Source organism: Anastrepha ludens, chromosome 5 (assembly GCF_028408465.1).
Source record: "Anastrepha ludens isolate Willacy chromosome 5, idAnaLude1.1, whole genome shotgun sequence".
NCBI classification, from domain to species: domain Eukaryota; kingdom Metazoa; phylum Arthropoda; class Insecta; order Diptera; family Tephritidae; genus Anastrepha; species Anastrepha ludens.
Genome location: NC_071501.1, coordinates 121,137,722 through 121,152,376, shown reverse-complemented (window position 1 = coordinate 121,152,376; position 14,655 = coordinate 121,137,722). Strand labels below are relative to the sequence as shown.

The window sequence follows — 14,655 nt, the reverse complement described above, 5'->3', positions numbered from 1 at the left end:
ATGAATGCAGAATAAATACTCTTCTTTTATGTTTTTTCGAGTAGACGAGGCAGACCAGCAAATACCTGGAGACGACTTCAAGAAAAAGAAATCCGCTTTATGAACCTGAGCTGGAGGGAAAAGAAAGCTATGGCGTGCCCTTTGTGGCTCTTTGTTCCAACTTGGAATCTTAGTATGCACATATATTTTTTTGGTTCTTTTGTCTTTAACTAGAAATATTTAATAATTTTGGGTATGAAGTTACTATCATTTAGTTTCAAAAGAAATTAAATTTAAAGATATGAATGTTTTAAAAATAAAATGTTACCAAGCCCACGCAGTAAATTTAAAGATACCAAAAAATTTTAATAATAACAAAATATTTTTTAAAAGTACATTACCCAACTTTTTACTTACTTTTTCAACTGGTACCAAACTGGTGATTTAAGCCACAAGTTGGACTAGTTTTTTTTTGCTCACTTATGAACTAGTTTATTGAATGATGTTTTATTTATTTATTAACTCATATAAGATACGATGCTCAGACGTAGGCGGGCAACCAATATTTCGCAATCCATTCACATTTTCCATTTTAAAAATACAATTTTCTAGCCTCAAAAAAATATGGAGGATTAAATCCTCCAACTACTTCAAAGCAAACTGGTAGTAAGTTTGGCCTTAGGGTAGCATTGAGTTTAAAAGTTGAACCAATAGTAATTGATTTTAAATATATACGTATTGCATCTAATTCTCACGTGCAACACTTTATCACTTGCCACTCTTTGTCCCATTAGCCAACATGCGCCAGTTGTGAGCTAGAAAATTTCGCCACTAGTTGAGATTTGCCCTGCAGGGAATTACTTGTTTTAAACTGCACTTTGGTAGCTAACAAAAAGTGCTCGAAACGTGTAAGTGGGTGTGTGTATGCGGAAAAAATCAAGCACCACAAGTGCCGCAGCTTGTCAACGACGCAACGATCAAAATGTTCTGCATTGTAGTGACAAATGCAAAATCTGTGCTGCAAAAAAGAAGCGACAAAAAACGAATAATATGAGAATTAATAATCAAACAAAAAGGAAAATCATGAAATATAAATTGGAGCATATTGTGGGGCGTTCGTCAAACTAAGAGCTCGAGCGCTACTATACTGTATCGACAGGTATCTACATTTGTGCATGTTAGCGGAGGGGTGTGCATGCTAGTGTGCGTGAGTGAAGTAATAAATCACAGCTAAATATAAAACATGCAAACAAATTTTCTGGTTTTGCATTTTCTGTATTTTCAGACAAATTTGTTATAGGAATTAATTGCACGCTATCATAGGTGATTACGCGAGATAGAAGGAGTGAATTTTCCTTAATTGTTTAGCAAAATGAAATGTTTTGGCTATTTATTAAGAATATGCGGAATATTTTAACCAAAAATCGGTTTTTGATAGCTCAAAAGCAAACACATAAATATCATATTTCCGAAAACATATTTGACACTGCGAAAAATGTCGATCTCATCCGTTTAGTGAAAAAGTTAATCAAAAACAAAATGGGATGATTAATTTTGCGCCCCCTTGTATTTCTTCAAATTTTCCCCCAGTCAAATTACTTTATTTGAGTTTAGACTACCCACTAAAATCCCGCAAAATGCTGCTTTTAACACCAGTTAGCCATCATTTGAGCTTCATTACAGTGAGAGCCAAACTACCAGCCCGTTTTTCACTTGAAAATAGAGAAAGAAAATTGTTTGCAAAACTGAGGTGTTCGGAAATTTTATTTCTATTTTACTATTTATTTATTTATTTATTTATTTGTTTTCATAGTTGATTTATTTAAAACAGAAAAATGTTTTTCAAGCTATGCCTCAAATTTCGAAGGCAGTAGAATTTTGTTTGCATCGCGTATGTATCCACTCGTCTACATTCATTTCTACATTTAGATTTTCATCTGCATGCAGGAAAAATTACAGAATAATGCAAAGTGACTTTTTTCATGCCTCGAGTTACAAGCTGCAAATAAAGCCACAGTGAAAGTATTAAAAAATTTATAAAGCCACGTATAGCTTTCAATTGCCTTGCAGGGGTTTCCACACTACCAAATACGAGTTAAAGAGTAAAAAGTGATTCGTTTGAATAGTGACAGATTGTTTATAATTGACTGCATTTATGCATTGCAAAACAAAAAAATATTATAAAGCAATTCTCAACTCGAGTTAGCACAAAGCTGGTTGGAAGTACGAAAGTAGTAGCAGGAACTCAACCGCATGTCAAGCGCAAATTATAATCTGGATTTGAGAACATATATGATATATGAATTTGGTGCAATTTCCAGCAATTTCCGTTGGAGCAATTTGCTTTTGTCACTCGCAAATATAACCAAATGACCGCAAGACATGCAAAACACTTTTATGAAATAAAACCCCGAATCGAGGTGCTAATGGAAAGAGAAAAGAATGCAGTGTTTCATGTTAGTTCCAGGCGAGTGTGCATGGATTTTTAACAACCAGCTGTGGTCCAGTCGGCATGCTCCGCGTGCGTATGTTTTAACAGCCAGACTATTTTTGAAGCTTCCTGCCGCTGTGTAGTTTTCTTGTTTCGTTCTGCGCTTCTTTTTTTTTTTGTTTGTTTTTTGTTCCTGGCGGATACATTCATTCAACGCTACGACTTCCCACTTTATTGTAGCTGCTGGCGTTGCTGTCATTCTGTGTTTATTTTTACTTCATTCAAAGTGTTGCCGCCGTGTCAGTTTATACCTACGTAGACAAGTTAATTTTTCGTACACACATCCGTACATATACAAGCATTTTAACGATGAGTGCATTTTCACATTTCACATTTCCTATGGCTTTTTTTCATGTCATTGTCGGAAACAACAAAATTTTATGGGCATATGCAAGTATGTAATATTCTGTGCCGGTGTATGCGTGTGCTCGCACACATGTCCTTTTCCAATGCTGTTGGCCAATTTCTGCGAAAAGTGTTCGCCTTTTCTCTTTTTATTCTGTCTGCCTCTATGCATTACATGTAAATGCGGCAGAGACACGCACGCATCAGTTTGTTGCGACAATAACCGTTTACAAATTGTCACTGCCTCTTTGTTTTCATGCCAACCATTTGCTTTTTACCTTCCTGAAAGGTGGCGATCTTCGATGGCATTTCGCAGTTGCTCACTCAAGCATTTAAGTGCCAATTTGTATACAGGAGTATGGGTATGTGTGTGTTTGTGATTGTGTAGGAGGGTAGCGTCCTTTTCGCACTTTTTTCCCTCTGGGTTTTGCTAAAATCAAGAGTGCTAACGATTTTCGAAACCGGCATTAAGTGCACTGAAAGGCTGACTCAACATTTTATGCAAAATAACTTTTTTTCAGTCTTTAGATATTCAAGAGACGATTTTTCATTGTCCTTCTCACCTTCGGGAATATCAGGGAGTTAATAAAGTTGTAATAAGCGTGGTGAAGTTCTAAACTTGTAGGCAGCGGAGCTTAAGGGAAATTGCTGAGATAATTTCTTTTGTTACCCTCCTCATAGTCACAACAGCAAATACTTCCACCTCAAAGTGAGGGGATAAAGTTCCCAATCATTCCCTGAAAGACTTGCGCTGGCAACCACCTGAGATGAGGAAAAAATGGAACGTCTAGAACATTACTTTCGTCACTGCTGCTATCGAAACCTTACCTTCCACACTTGTGATAGTCATTTTAAATCACAAAAATATCGCTTTCCTCACATGCGGTAGAGCGCGCCTATGGATTATGATCAATAATTTACTTTGTCTAAATTGATTTGGTAACACTTATGCCGATATTGATTATCTAAACCTAATCTAATGACACTTTCTTAGGATAAAGGATAGGAAAAGATGAACGGCGATAGATAGGAAAAGATGAACGATTAGTGACGAGAGGATCTGCGACCGTCGGTCGGATATGACAGATAACATCAATTTTGTCCATCTGCAGCCTCTCTCAGCCTGCCAAGCTCGCTTGTGGGTTAAAGTAACCCGTTCGCCAAACGTGGTCTTGATGGTTACACAAGGAAGTATAAGAACAGACTAAAGAAGTTGGTCTCAGAACTCATCCTATCTAACGAGTCAGAGGTCTCGTTACACGAGATACACACCTGTCCTGGGACCCATGTTTCCATCAGATATTATGTCTACCGACCTAGTTTAGCCTGAATTTACAGGACTCAACTGCCCTTGAAGTATTTGAATCATTTCCTACACAACTTTGCCATGGAAAATATTTCAGTAGTATGAACACTAACTAACATAGTGTACTATAGCTCTCTTTTTATACACATTCATGCACGAACAGAAATCATACAATAGCAGAGCTTTGGAAATTAATATTTTAGTTTTTTTTCAGACCCAGAGACTAGAAAATTTCTAAAAAGTCTCAAAATATTGTACATTTGACCTCCAAAGGTTTCAAATCTCGACTTTTATACTTTTTTTTAGCCATGGAAGAAATGTTCAAATTTATTTCCTATTTCTTTTAGGAAATTCTTCGCTGCAACTCAGCAACCATTTGGGAACGTTCATAGTTATTATGTTATTGTAATATAACCAAAGAAACCAATAAAAAATCTATTTAACAATAAAAAATTCTATCGTTTTTTAGCTATCCACATGGCTTACCATTTCAGCGAGAAATCTCAATAAAATGTCAATATGAGCAATATAGTTATTAAACTCAGATAATTCTCAGATTGCTATACTCACTCATATTTGGGTGTAACTGTTAAACTTTTATAACTTTTGTGGTTGTGCGTCATATGTCATAATTGCCCGCAACGCGCTGGGTGGGTGCACACCCGTGCCCATTAGCTGAGCTTTAATATCGTATCTCTACCTATACATCTATGTGTATATATGTAAACATGTATGTATTTATATCTGTACAGATTGCTTAAACAGTTATTAGCCACATTTTTATTGACTGTTCGCCTGTTATTTAATTGTAAATAGTTTGTGACAGTGATTGATTCTGATAAAGTGACGTGTGTGACTGGCAAATATGGGGTCTGAGTAGAAAGTATGTATGTGAATAAGTGAGTGAGTATAATTCAATATTTATAGCAACAAAAAATAGTTGGTAGTTTGCTCGTATGGAAATTTGGTGAGGTATTTTTCTATTTGTTGTTTTTTTTTTTTGTTTTTTTTTTTGTGTAGAAGTTGTTAGGAAATATAAGTGCGCTTAGGGTTTTGTAATATATTTGCATAATAAGATATGAGGGAGAGGTATAAACTTTTACCTGACAGCACCAAAAATGGCCATAGTTGTAACAGAATTATTGTATAATAGAGGTTTTTATTGTATTTTCGTATCAAAATACGCACTTAGATGTTTTTTAAATAAAACATATACAAATTCAGATTCTTTCAGGTTTCACTATTTTTATGCAAAATACGGCTTTTTACAATAATACGCTAAAAAAATTTAAATTCTCAATAGCTCACACACACATTATCTCATTGGATTCAGTAATTTCGATCCGAGTTTTGTGTTTCAGCAAAGAATGCTTGTTGGCTTACTCGCATAGACTTTACTTTTCTAAAGGCCCTAGTCAGGTCTCCAGTCTTTTTCACAGTCTTCCAGTCTTTCCTCCGGAGAATCAATTTCTTGAAATGTTTTCCTCAACCTTTTGCATTGTCGACTCAATTGGACGATTATTTCCACCAAAAAAGTCACGAATTTGCGATATGTTATTCTTAAAGATCGATTATTTTCATTATAAGGATAAATAATTTTAACGCGTTACCTTATCATGCAAAATTGTATACCTGCCTACTTGGCAAATGTCAAAGATGATATAAAAAAGGTATCGTCTAGGATTTATTCGGAGCTACTCACTACTATCCGTGTCAGTTTCAAAAGCGTTCTATAGTATAAAGCCAGAATCCTTATAATAGAGTCGTAATTCCTGGCAGATTTGTATTTAGATATAAGCAGTTTGCTATTTCTAATATTGTATGAAAGGTGTCAATTCAGAGGTATCTGATTTTAAATTGCAATAAAACAACGAAAATTCAAATTGATTTGTAATCTTATTTGTTAATTTTGATAATCCCTTTCAAATGTTGGCCGCAACTGCGCCGTAATTCGGTCATCCGAAAAACCAAGTTTGAATCACTCCCTGAAGGACTTCGGTCGGTATCTCGTGAATAACTTTAGTAATGTTGGCTTCCAATGCCTCAATCGAAGCTGGTTTATCCACAAAGCATTCAGACTTTATATAAATGCACAAATAAAAGTTCAAAGGTATGATATCACATGATATTGGTGGCCGGATATACGGATTTTATGGCAAGTAGCGCCATCTTGTTGGAACTATGTTGGAAATGTTGTGGAGATCGGAGTTTTTACTGCCCTACTAGTCGTTTATAATGGCGCGATAGTGTTTGTCATTCACTGCAACATTCACGCTAGCCTTGTATTTAAAACAATATGAGCCTATGATTGCTCCAGCTGTAATGGCTGTTCTTAAATTGTTTCATGTTGCTATTTAACCCATATTCACCATAAGTCGGCCTGAGCGCGCGATTTTCACAGAGCGACGACTGGAAAAAATTATGTATTTAGTTCGATAATAGCCACGCGTGATCTGTCAAGAAAACCCTTCGAAAAATCATCTCCAAAGCCCTTTATTATATAGTATAGTGTATTTTGAAAGCCCTTCTCATTCTGATTTGAAAATTCATTTTTGAAATGTTGGTTATTTATTCTAAATGAGGCCCTCGTTGTCTTAGCCAAAAAAAATGTGTTTCATGTTTCTTTAGAAGAGATCTCCCGGACTTAGAAAATCTTTTAATATCTAACATATACGCTCACATAACAGCGCTGTTCACCTGCAAATCACAAACGAGAGTGCTCTACTGTTTACCCATACAGAATGTATATAGAATATAACGCAAAAGAAGAGTTGTATATGTATACATTCATATAAGCAGAGAATGTTAATGAAATGAGAAGCTGCAAATGCTACTGTTAAGTATATTTAATATAACTGAGTTTTGAAAGGTTGAGTTTTGATATAAGTGCTAATGTTAATGTGAGTATTGTTTCTTCTGTTAAATAAGAGACTTTGCAGAAACAATGTAAGGAATTAAGTTGAGTTCGTTTATATTACCACAAGCGAAGAATTATGGCATATACAACAACTAACATTATTCTTAACATAAACCTTTGTATATACATAAATGAGCATATGTGCATATATAACGCATAAAAACCCTGCTGTTGAGTTAATTATAATTTTTTTTCATAAAAGTACAATTGTGTTAAGTATTAGTATGTGGGTATCATGCAAGTAATGATTGAGATTATTTTGATTAAGATATTGAGATTAAGATTAAGATTAAGATTTTTTTATTATTCACAAGGTATTGAAATTTGCCTTATAATAAAAAATAGCTCTATCTCCATTTTGAAGTTTCATTAGACGAAAAGGGTTTCATTACTGAAAAAAGGGTCTCATGATTGCGATCTACCCATATTAACTCGGAAAAATGAGCGCTCAGCTACAATAATTCACAAATTTCTGAAAAAATAAATGGAGAGAAAGTGGTGTATACTTCAATAGATGAATCACTGATTGTCTAGTCGAGTTTTTAAATATCCTGAACGCACATTAAAAAACATCAGCTGAAATCATTCAGAAATCGTTGAAAATTTCCTTTCAAAATTGAAGTATTATTAAGTATTTTATAAGTGTTAAATGCATCAAGTACATCATTGCTTACGCCAACAAAGCCACAAGCATCAGCTAGTGAATAATAATAACAAAAAAACTATTTTTTATTTATCTTATATATAAATAAGACAATAAAAAGAATGAAAACAATCATATTATTAAATTATTAAACTTCCTTCTGACTTTGAAGGTTATAAGTTGCCAATGTATGGAAAATTCACATAAGTCTTGCACTACCTTGGTTTACTATATTCCTTTTCTGCTAAATTATTTTGTGTACTCTCTTAATTATTTTATATATATTATTTCTTATTGATAATTTTTATATGCAGTGTTCTTCATTTTTTTACCGACCTTTTTTACTCTTTCACTAACCAAAAATTTATATGAAAAAGCAAACAAATCAAAAAACTGTGAAAACAAAAAATTCAAGTTAATAAAATATGAGGCGAAATAAAATACTTCAGGTGCTCGACAGCTGGTAAACGCGCAACGGTAAACCCGAGACTCGCTCTGATCTTTACCGGTTAACAAAAACTGCGCGACTCGCCGTATATCACTAAACGTCACCCAATTTTCCATGCTACGCACCAAATGAAATGCATTTTTTCAAACAAACCAATCCAATAATCAATTCGAACACTTAAATTTCAACCACACAAATCATATTTATAAACAACAAAAATTCTAAAGAGTGATTGCTTCAAAAAATTATAAAACTAAAATGAACGAGAATTTTTAAAGACAATTTTCAATATAGAAAAATTCAATTTCAAGTAACAAACTTCCACTCTTCATATATTTGGAAAACTCATCAAAAATTGGTTCTGTGTGCGCGCCCTCCCATCATCCCGCGACCGCAACAATGAGCGATCCGCGGAACGAGTCCTTACGACAACCAACAAATCGCGATTCACCAACGCGCCGTGACAAACCGCAAACGCTCAGTGGCATTGAAGCCACCAAAGCGCTCAATCTGCAAAGAACTGCATCCGGTGCAACAGACACAAATATGACGGAAACTCAAAGTGACATGCAGCAAGCGGAGTTAGCAGCGAATTTGGCGCGAAATCGGGTGCGCTCGCATACAGTCGGTAGTCGCGGCATCGACGACAGTGGCGGGAGTGGTGGTTCAACGGATACGCGTGACGTACGTAAGCATTCGTGTGATGGTGTGGTTAGCATTGGCGCTGCCAGTAGAACTGGCAGTGGAAGTGGCAACGGCGGCAGCGGCAACAGTAGTGGTATTGGCGGTGGAGCAGCGGGCGGCCATTTTGGCAGTGGCAGCGGCATAGATGAATTTGCTGGTACAGATAATACGCGACGACGCGAAAGTCTCAACTGCGAGGACACGAGTCCATGCAGTCACAGCTTCAATAAGGCCATTTTTGGACGCACTGCACACAGTCGCACCGGTGTTGGTGGAGGCATGACAAGGAAATGTGTGCTGACACTGGATGGCTACTCTTATGTTATAGGTAAGTGTTGATGTGTGGGAGGACGTGAAATGTGAGAAGTTGCAGCGCAAACAGAGATAAATAAAATTCGATTTGAGTGAAAGATATGGCTGCCGCAATGGCATGACAGTTGATTACACCTTGAATTTTCAATATGCAACCAGTTCATTTGCGAATCATTCAAATGGAAGTGAGTTATTTTCACTCGATCGAATTTGGTTAATCAAGCAATGCGCACTAGGTGTGCAGTCGAGCAGGTGCGGACAAATTTAAAGAGGAATGTGGCAATTTTTAAAAGAGATTTTTTTTGATTTTTAATCTTCAACGTAGGAGAAATAAGTACTGACCTTATTCTGAAATACATGGTAATGCAGTGAGAATAATTGCAGATTTGAAGCGTTTTGAATGGACTTACGTCTGCTACTAACTTAAAAAAAGTAAAGCATTGCAAATTAAGTCGAAGTGTATACAGGTGTAACAACGATCCTTCCAGTTTCTGATTCGGACTTCGAGCAGGCCAGCTGTGGCCCTCTCAATACAACGATCACTTGATCTCCTTCGACTTCTGCGTCCCAGCGGTAGTCTACGGAACGCTATACTCTGTACGTATGCCCTAACCATCTTATTCTCTGACTTTTAATAAAACGTATCTCATTTTCTTGACGTATCAATGCATCAAGCTTTTCATTTTATCTGATTCTTATTAAAAAATAGCTAACACAAATCTGTCAGCGGAAGATAATCCCACGAACAAAATTATAAAAAATACAATAGTTAAAACGGGACTTATGTAGTTGAGCTGAGTAAGAATACATTTCATATTAAATTTTTCTAGGAATAAACTATGCGGCGAAGAAATTTTTTTTCTAGATATTGGGCCAAACCAATTTTTTATTAAAATATTGAATATTAAGTAAAAATATAATTTCTTCGATTTTCGAAGTTAAATTTGTTTTCGAAGTTAATTTTTTTTGTATAATTTTTTTTTTTTCATTCCTAATTTTTTTTCAAATTTTTATACACAGAATATTTAATATGTATATAAAGCAATTTCTTATATTTCGAGAGATACATTTTTTTTACAAAAAATATTTTTTTTTCATTACCATTTTTTTTTCAAATCTTTATACACAAAATATGTAATTGGCATGTAAAAGTAGTTTCTTCATTTTCGACTTTAAATTTATTTTTATAAATTTTTTTTTTCTTTGCTAATTTTTTTTCAAGTTTTTATACACAAAGTGTTTAATGTGTGTGCAAAAATAATTTCCTCGATTTTCGAAGTTAACTTTGTTTTCGAAGTAAAATTTTTTTTTTTATAAAAAACTTTTTTATCTTTTTTTCAAATTTTTATACACAGAGCATTTAATGTGTATATAAAAGTAAATTTTTCGATTTTCGACGTTAAATTTATTTTTATAAATTTTTTTTTCTTTGCTAATTTTTTTCCAAGTTTTTATACACAAAGTATTATAATGTGTGTGTAGAAGTAATATCTCCGATTTTCGAAGTTAAATTTATTTTATATAAAAATAGGGGTTTTCATTAAATTATTTTTTACATAACATGTAATTAGGCATATCTAAGGAAAGAACGTTTAATTGCATTTAATATATAATATGAAGCTTTTCATTTTTCGAAGATATGAAATTTCACCCCTAGTAGCACCTGTAAAATAAATTTGGGCAAAAAAAGATTATATGCTATTTAAATAGGTGGCATAAGCGAATCTTCTTTAGTTATTTAACACACATTAATTTCAAATAAAATCGCCAATTTCTCACTTCGGTGACTAACTTCGACAATCGAAGAAACTATGTACTTTTTCACTTTTTATTCAATCCCTTAAAAAAATTGGTTTGGTCCAATATCCAGGTGAGTGCTATACAGTGTAATAACTTTTAAAGAGGAGCCGAGGAGAATCACCCTAAATTGAATAATATTACTCACTTGTAATTTCACGAAAAAAATCATTTCATTACAGATCACTTTTCGTAATTTAAACACATTTCAAATGATATTATGATCACCATCACACTGCTACCTCTTGCTTGATCATCTACTTCAGATCCTCCATAGTTAAATAATAAAATTATAAAAAATAGTAAAATAGTAATATTGCAAGTGTCCAAATCGAAACAGCAATTTCGCTTATTGACGTAGCCATTAAGCCCAAAATGGGCCTCATCCCTGAACTGCCATGTCCACCATAAGTTAGCCTGAGCGCGCGATGAACACTTTTCACAGACCGTCGATTTTCGTAATAGAGTTTTACGATTTGTAAACGTTTTTGAGTCATACTTTATACTTTCTGCATTATTTCGGCAGGGCTCAGGGCCCAGAACGGCGTCTATAAAATGGGCCAGTACTATTCACCCACGTCTGGATCACCATATTTGTAACCAGCTTCATGCTATAGGCTCGTCTTCTTACGTCTCTGTCTGTGTTCCACTTTGTTGTACTGTGTCGAGGTCTACCTTTTTTCCGTAATGCGTCTTCAATATATCTTTTAACCGCATTCCAGCTATTTTCGCGTTAAAGAATTTTGCTGATTAGATTGGTCGGCGCGATGTCGCCAAACCGCTGCCTCAGAGCATCTCTTTCCATGAGCCATCTGGCCCCTTGGGATCGCTTACCTTGCCCATGCGGTATTGGTATCTCCGGAAGTATCCGTGACCCGAAAGAAACTGAGTTAAGAAGTAATTCACTTCACCAAAATTTCTTTGCACCCATTTGCCTATTGATGGAATGAATTTCGCCGTCAAGAGACTCTGCAAGCCTGCGCTGTATGAGTTTCTCAAGCAATTCCCCGGCCCTGTCCCGCATGCAAAGCGGACGCGAGGCTGACGGTTGCGCTGGATCGCCTTTAATCTGATCAGCGTCAGTTTCTGTATTTTCCACAGCTTGGAAGCATCACATCTGGTCGGCTTCTATGTCGTGGTTATAAGGGACCATCTCGTCACCTTGGGGTCTCAGTCCCCACACAGTATAGCGTGTATGAGAAACAGTCTATCCACTATTTTGCTAATAACATCATTGCCTAGACGTGGGGCTATAGGTTTAGCTTCCCTGTTACAATTTCATAGCGCAGTCCCCAAGGCTTGCTATTTAAATCTGTTTGAAGTTCCTCCCATATATATATGTGCGGATATATATGACCACATCGATTGCTTATGAAAATCTAAAATTGGTAAGAAAGAACACTTGAAGAACATGCCCGTGTAATCGCTCAACCTCTTTCAAGGTCGATTACGTACATTGCAGTTTTCAAGCAGGAGTGGGTGCACGTTGATTTTTACTGTATAATACATCCAACCACTAAAATATGAAAATATGGAAAATATAGGAAACTGTTTTGAAGCTTAAGCCAAGTTTCATCATCTTTCAAGCAATTTAAACATTCTTGACATTAACGATACAGAATTCACCAGTTGCAAAATATGTCAGAGGGGTTTTACTAAAGCTTTCTGCTCTTTATAATATTCTGTAATACGTTGCAATTCTTATAAAACTTAGTGCGATTTTTGCTCCGCTTTTTGCTTTTTTTTAGCAAAACAAACTTCACGCCAACCTAATTAGAAACAATTTGGCTTGCATAACCGGTTTAACTTTCATTAAGGATACATCAAATTTAAGTTACTTGCGGAATTTATGCACATAGAAACTAAGATCTCGTATTTTCTTAAAACTTTTCCTCCCCGAAACCGCAGACAAAGCATGTTTCAGGGATTGATGTCAATGAGAAAAATTCTTCTCCACATACCTGACTTTTAGAAGCCAATAAAACCACCAGCGGTATTATAATTGACAACAACATGACGGTACCAACAGTAGAAAAACAATTTAGATAAAAGTTAAAATGAAAGAGAACAACAACAGCAAAAAGTCGTAAACAGACCGACAGGTATTAAAGGTCCACAAACGGTCGCAAAGGGTAGACAAAGGTCGACCATAGATTCGCATCCCTTTGACATGGCGCGAGCATACGTTTTTCTGCGTTGCACATTCACCCAAGAGTCCTTGAGAAATTTAACAAAAAAACAAACAAAAAAAAAAAAAACAACAGCAATAAACCTGCATAAAGCGCACAATGACTGGGAGTGACTTTGAACTTTTGCAAATTTTCCTTTCCCTATCACAGCAGTGGCGCGTGGGGAGTTACAAGCTTTTCAGTATAACAATGCTCGCCAACGTTATATAATATATAAATGTATATGTATGTGTTTGTATGTTATAAATGTTTATATCAGTACGACTAACTTCTAACGCTTGCATACACACACAAACAAACACATGCGTAACGCTTCAACATATTTACTCAAGTCACACGAATGTCAGCCTTTTGGGACGCTTCGATGACAGCAAGAGCGAAGAGCCATCGGGTAGCCGAGGCCTTGCCCATTACCAAGTGCACTCAAAAGACATATTACTAAGTGGTTTGCAAACAGGTAGAGTAACAAACAACAATGCTGATGCCACTCTCCTCTTCATGAGCAACCTAACGGCACAGGCGAAGAGCAAAAGTGTGGCTGTGTCTAATTTTGCTGTCGAGTTCTGCATCTGGCAACAAAAAGCACCATTTAATTGAGTGAGCTGCCTCATTTGTGTTGTTATTGCTTTTTGTGTTATTTATTTTTATTTTTAGTAAAAAGGTAGGTAACTTTTGAATTTGGTATGTAAATATGCTGGGCAGCCTGTCAAATTTGGAAATCGCTTGCAGGTAAATTATGAATTCTTTTTTGAATACTTAATTGAAGCAGAAAGTCCAGTGCGCAATGAAAGTTTGGACTGGAATGGTTGAGGTGTTCATTTGGATCAAAAAGCCAAAAGGCGAGTAATGCTTTAAAGAAAATTGAAGAAATGTAAATAGTGTCTAATGGAATTAAGTTTTGCACTTGGTTTTAAAACAAGCAACATTTTATCATTTCACTAATTTTAGCAAGGCTGCAAGTGGCGTTTGTAGCTAAGCTTAAAAAATTTGTGTTTTATTTTTATGTTACCTAAACTTTACATATTTTAAGTTTAAATAGAAAAAAGTAATAAAGGAATCAAGAAAAACCAAAAAAAATGTATATTTAAGGGCCTTTGAAAATATTTCTATCAAATGAGTGCTGACTGCCGCCGCAGCGAGTACTTTTCCGTATCACTACCAGGCTGTTGCTTTCCAATTCAGTTTGTATCGAGGCACGAAACGTCAAATGACAGCAAAAATTTTCGAACAGTGATTGCCTCGCGCCAGATAATAGTAAACTCAAACATCAAACGAAACTGTTTATACTTCGCAGGTGCTGCAGCATGGAGTTTTTTTAACAGCTGTGAATAGTGAACACTGAGGTTCAGTCATGGAGAATTGATCAAATGTAAAAAACATGGAAATTATGAAAACCAACGAGAAAAATGTGAGAGTTCTTTCAAAAGCATTATACAAAAATCAAGTTTAACACAAAAAATAATGATTGGCGTGTACACTTCTGTTAGGTGTTTGGCCGAGCTCCTCCTCCTATTTGTGGTGTGTGTACGGCGGCCACCGGTTTC

The 14,655-nt window shown here is 35.5% G+C and overlaps 1 protein-coding gene across 1 annotated transcript in view; it reads left to right on the top strand.

Annotated features, from left to right (window-relative positions):
* LOC128864871 (uncharacterized) overlaps positions 1 to 14,655 on the top strand; it is a 138,990-nt gene that overhangs the window by 91,671 nt on the left and 32,664 nt on the right. Inside the window, exon 2 of the mRNA XM_054104629.1 lies at positions 7,996 to 9,141. Within this exon, the coding sequence (XP_053960604.1) occupies positions 8,529 to 9,141 (613 nt within the window). The 5' untranslated portion in view covers positions 7,996 to 8,528. The remainder of the gene's footprint in view (positions 1 to 7,995; positions 9,142 to 14,655) is intronic.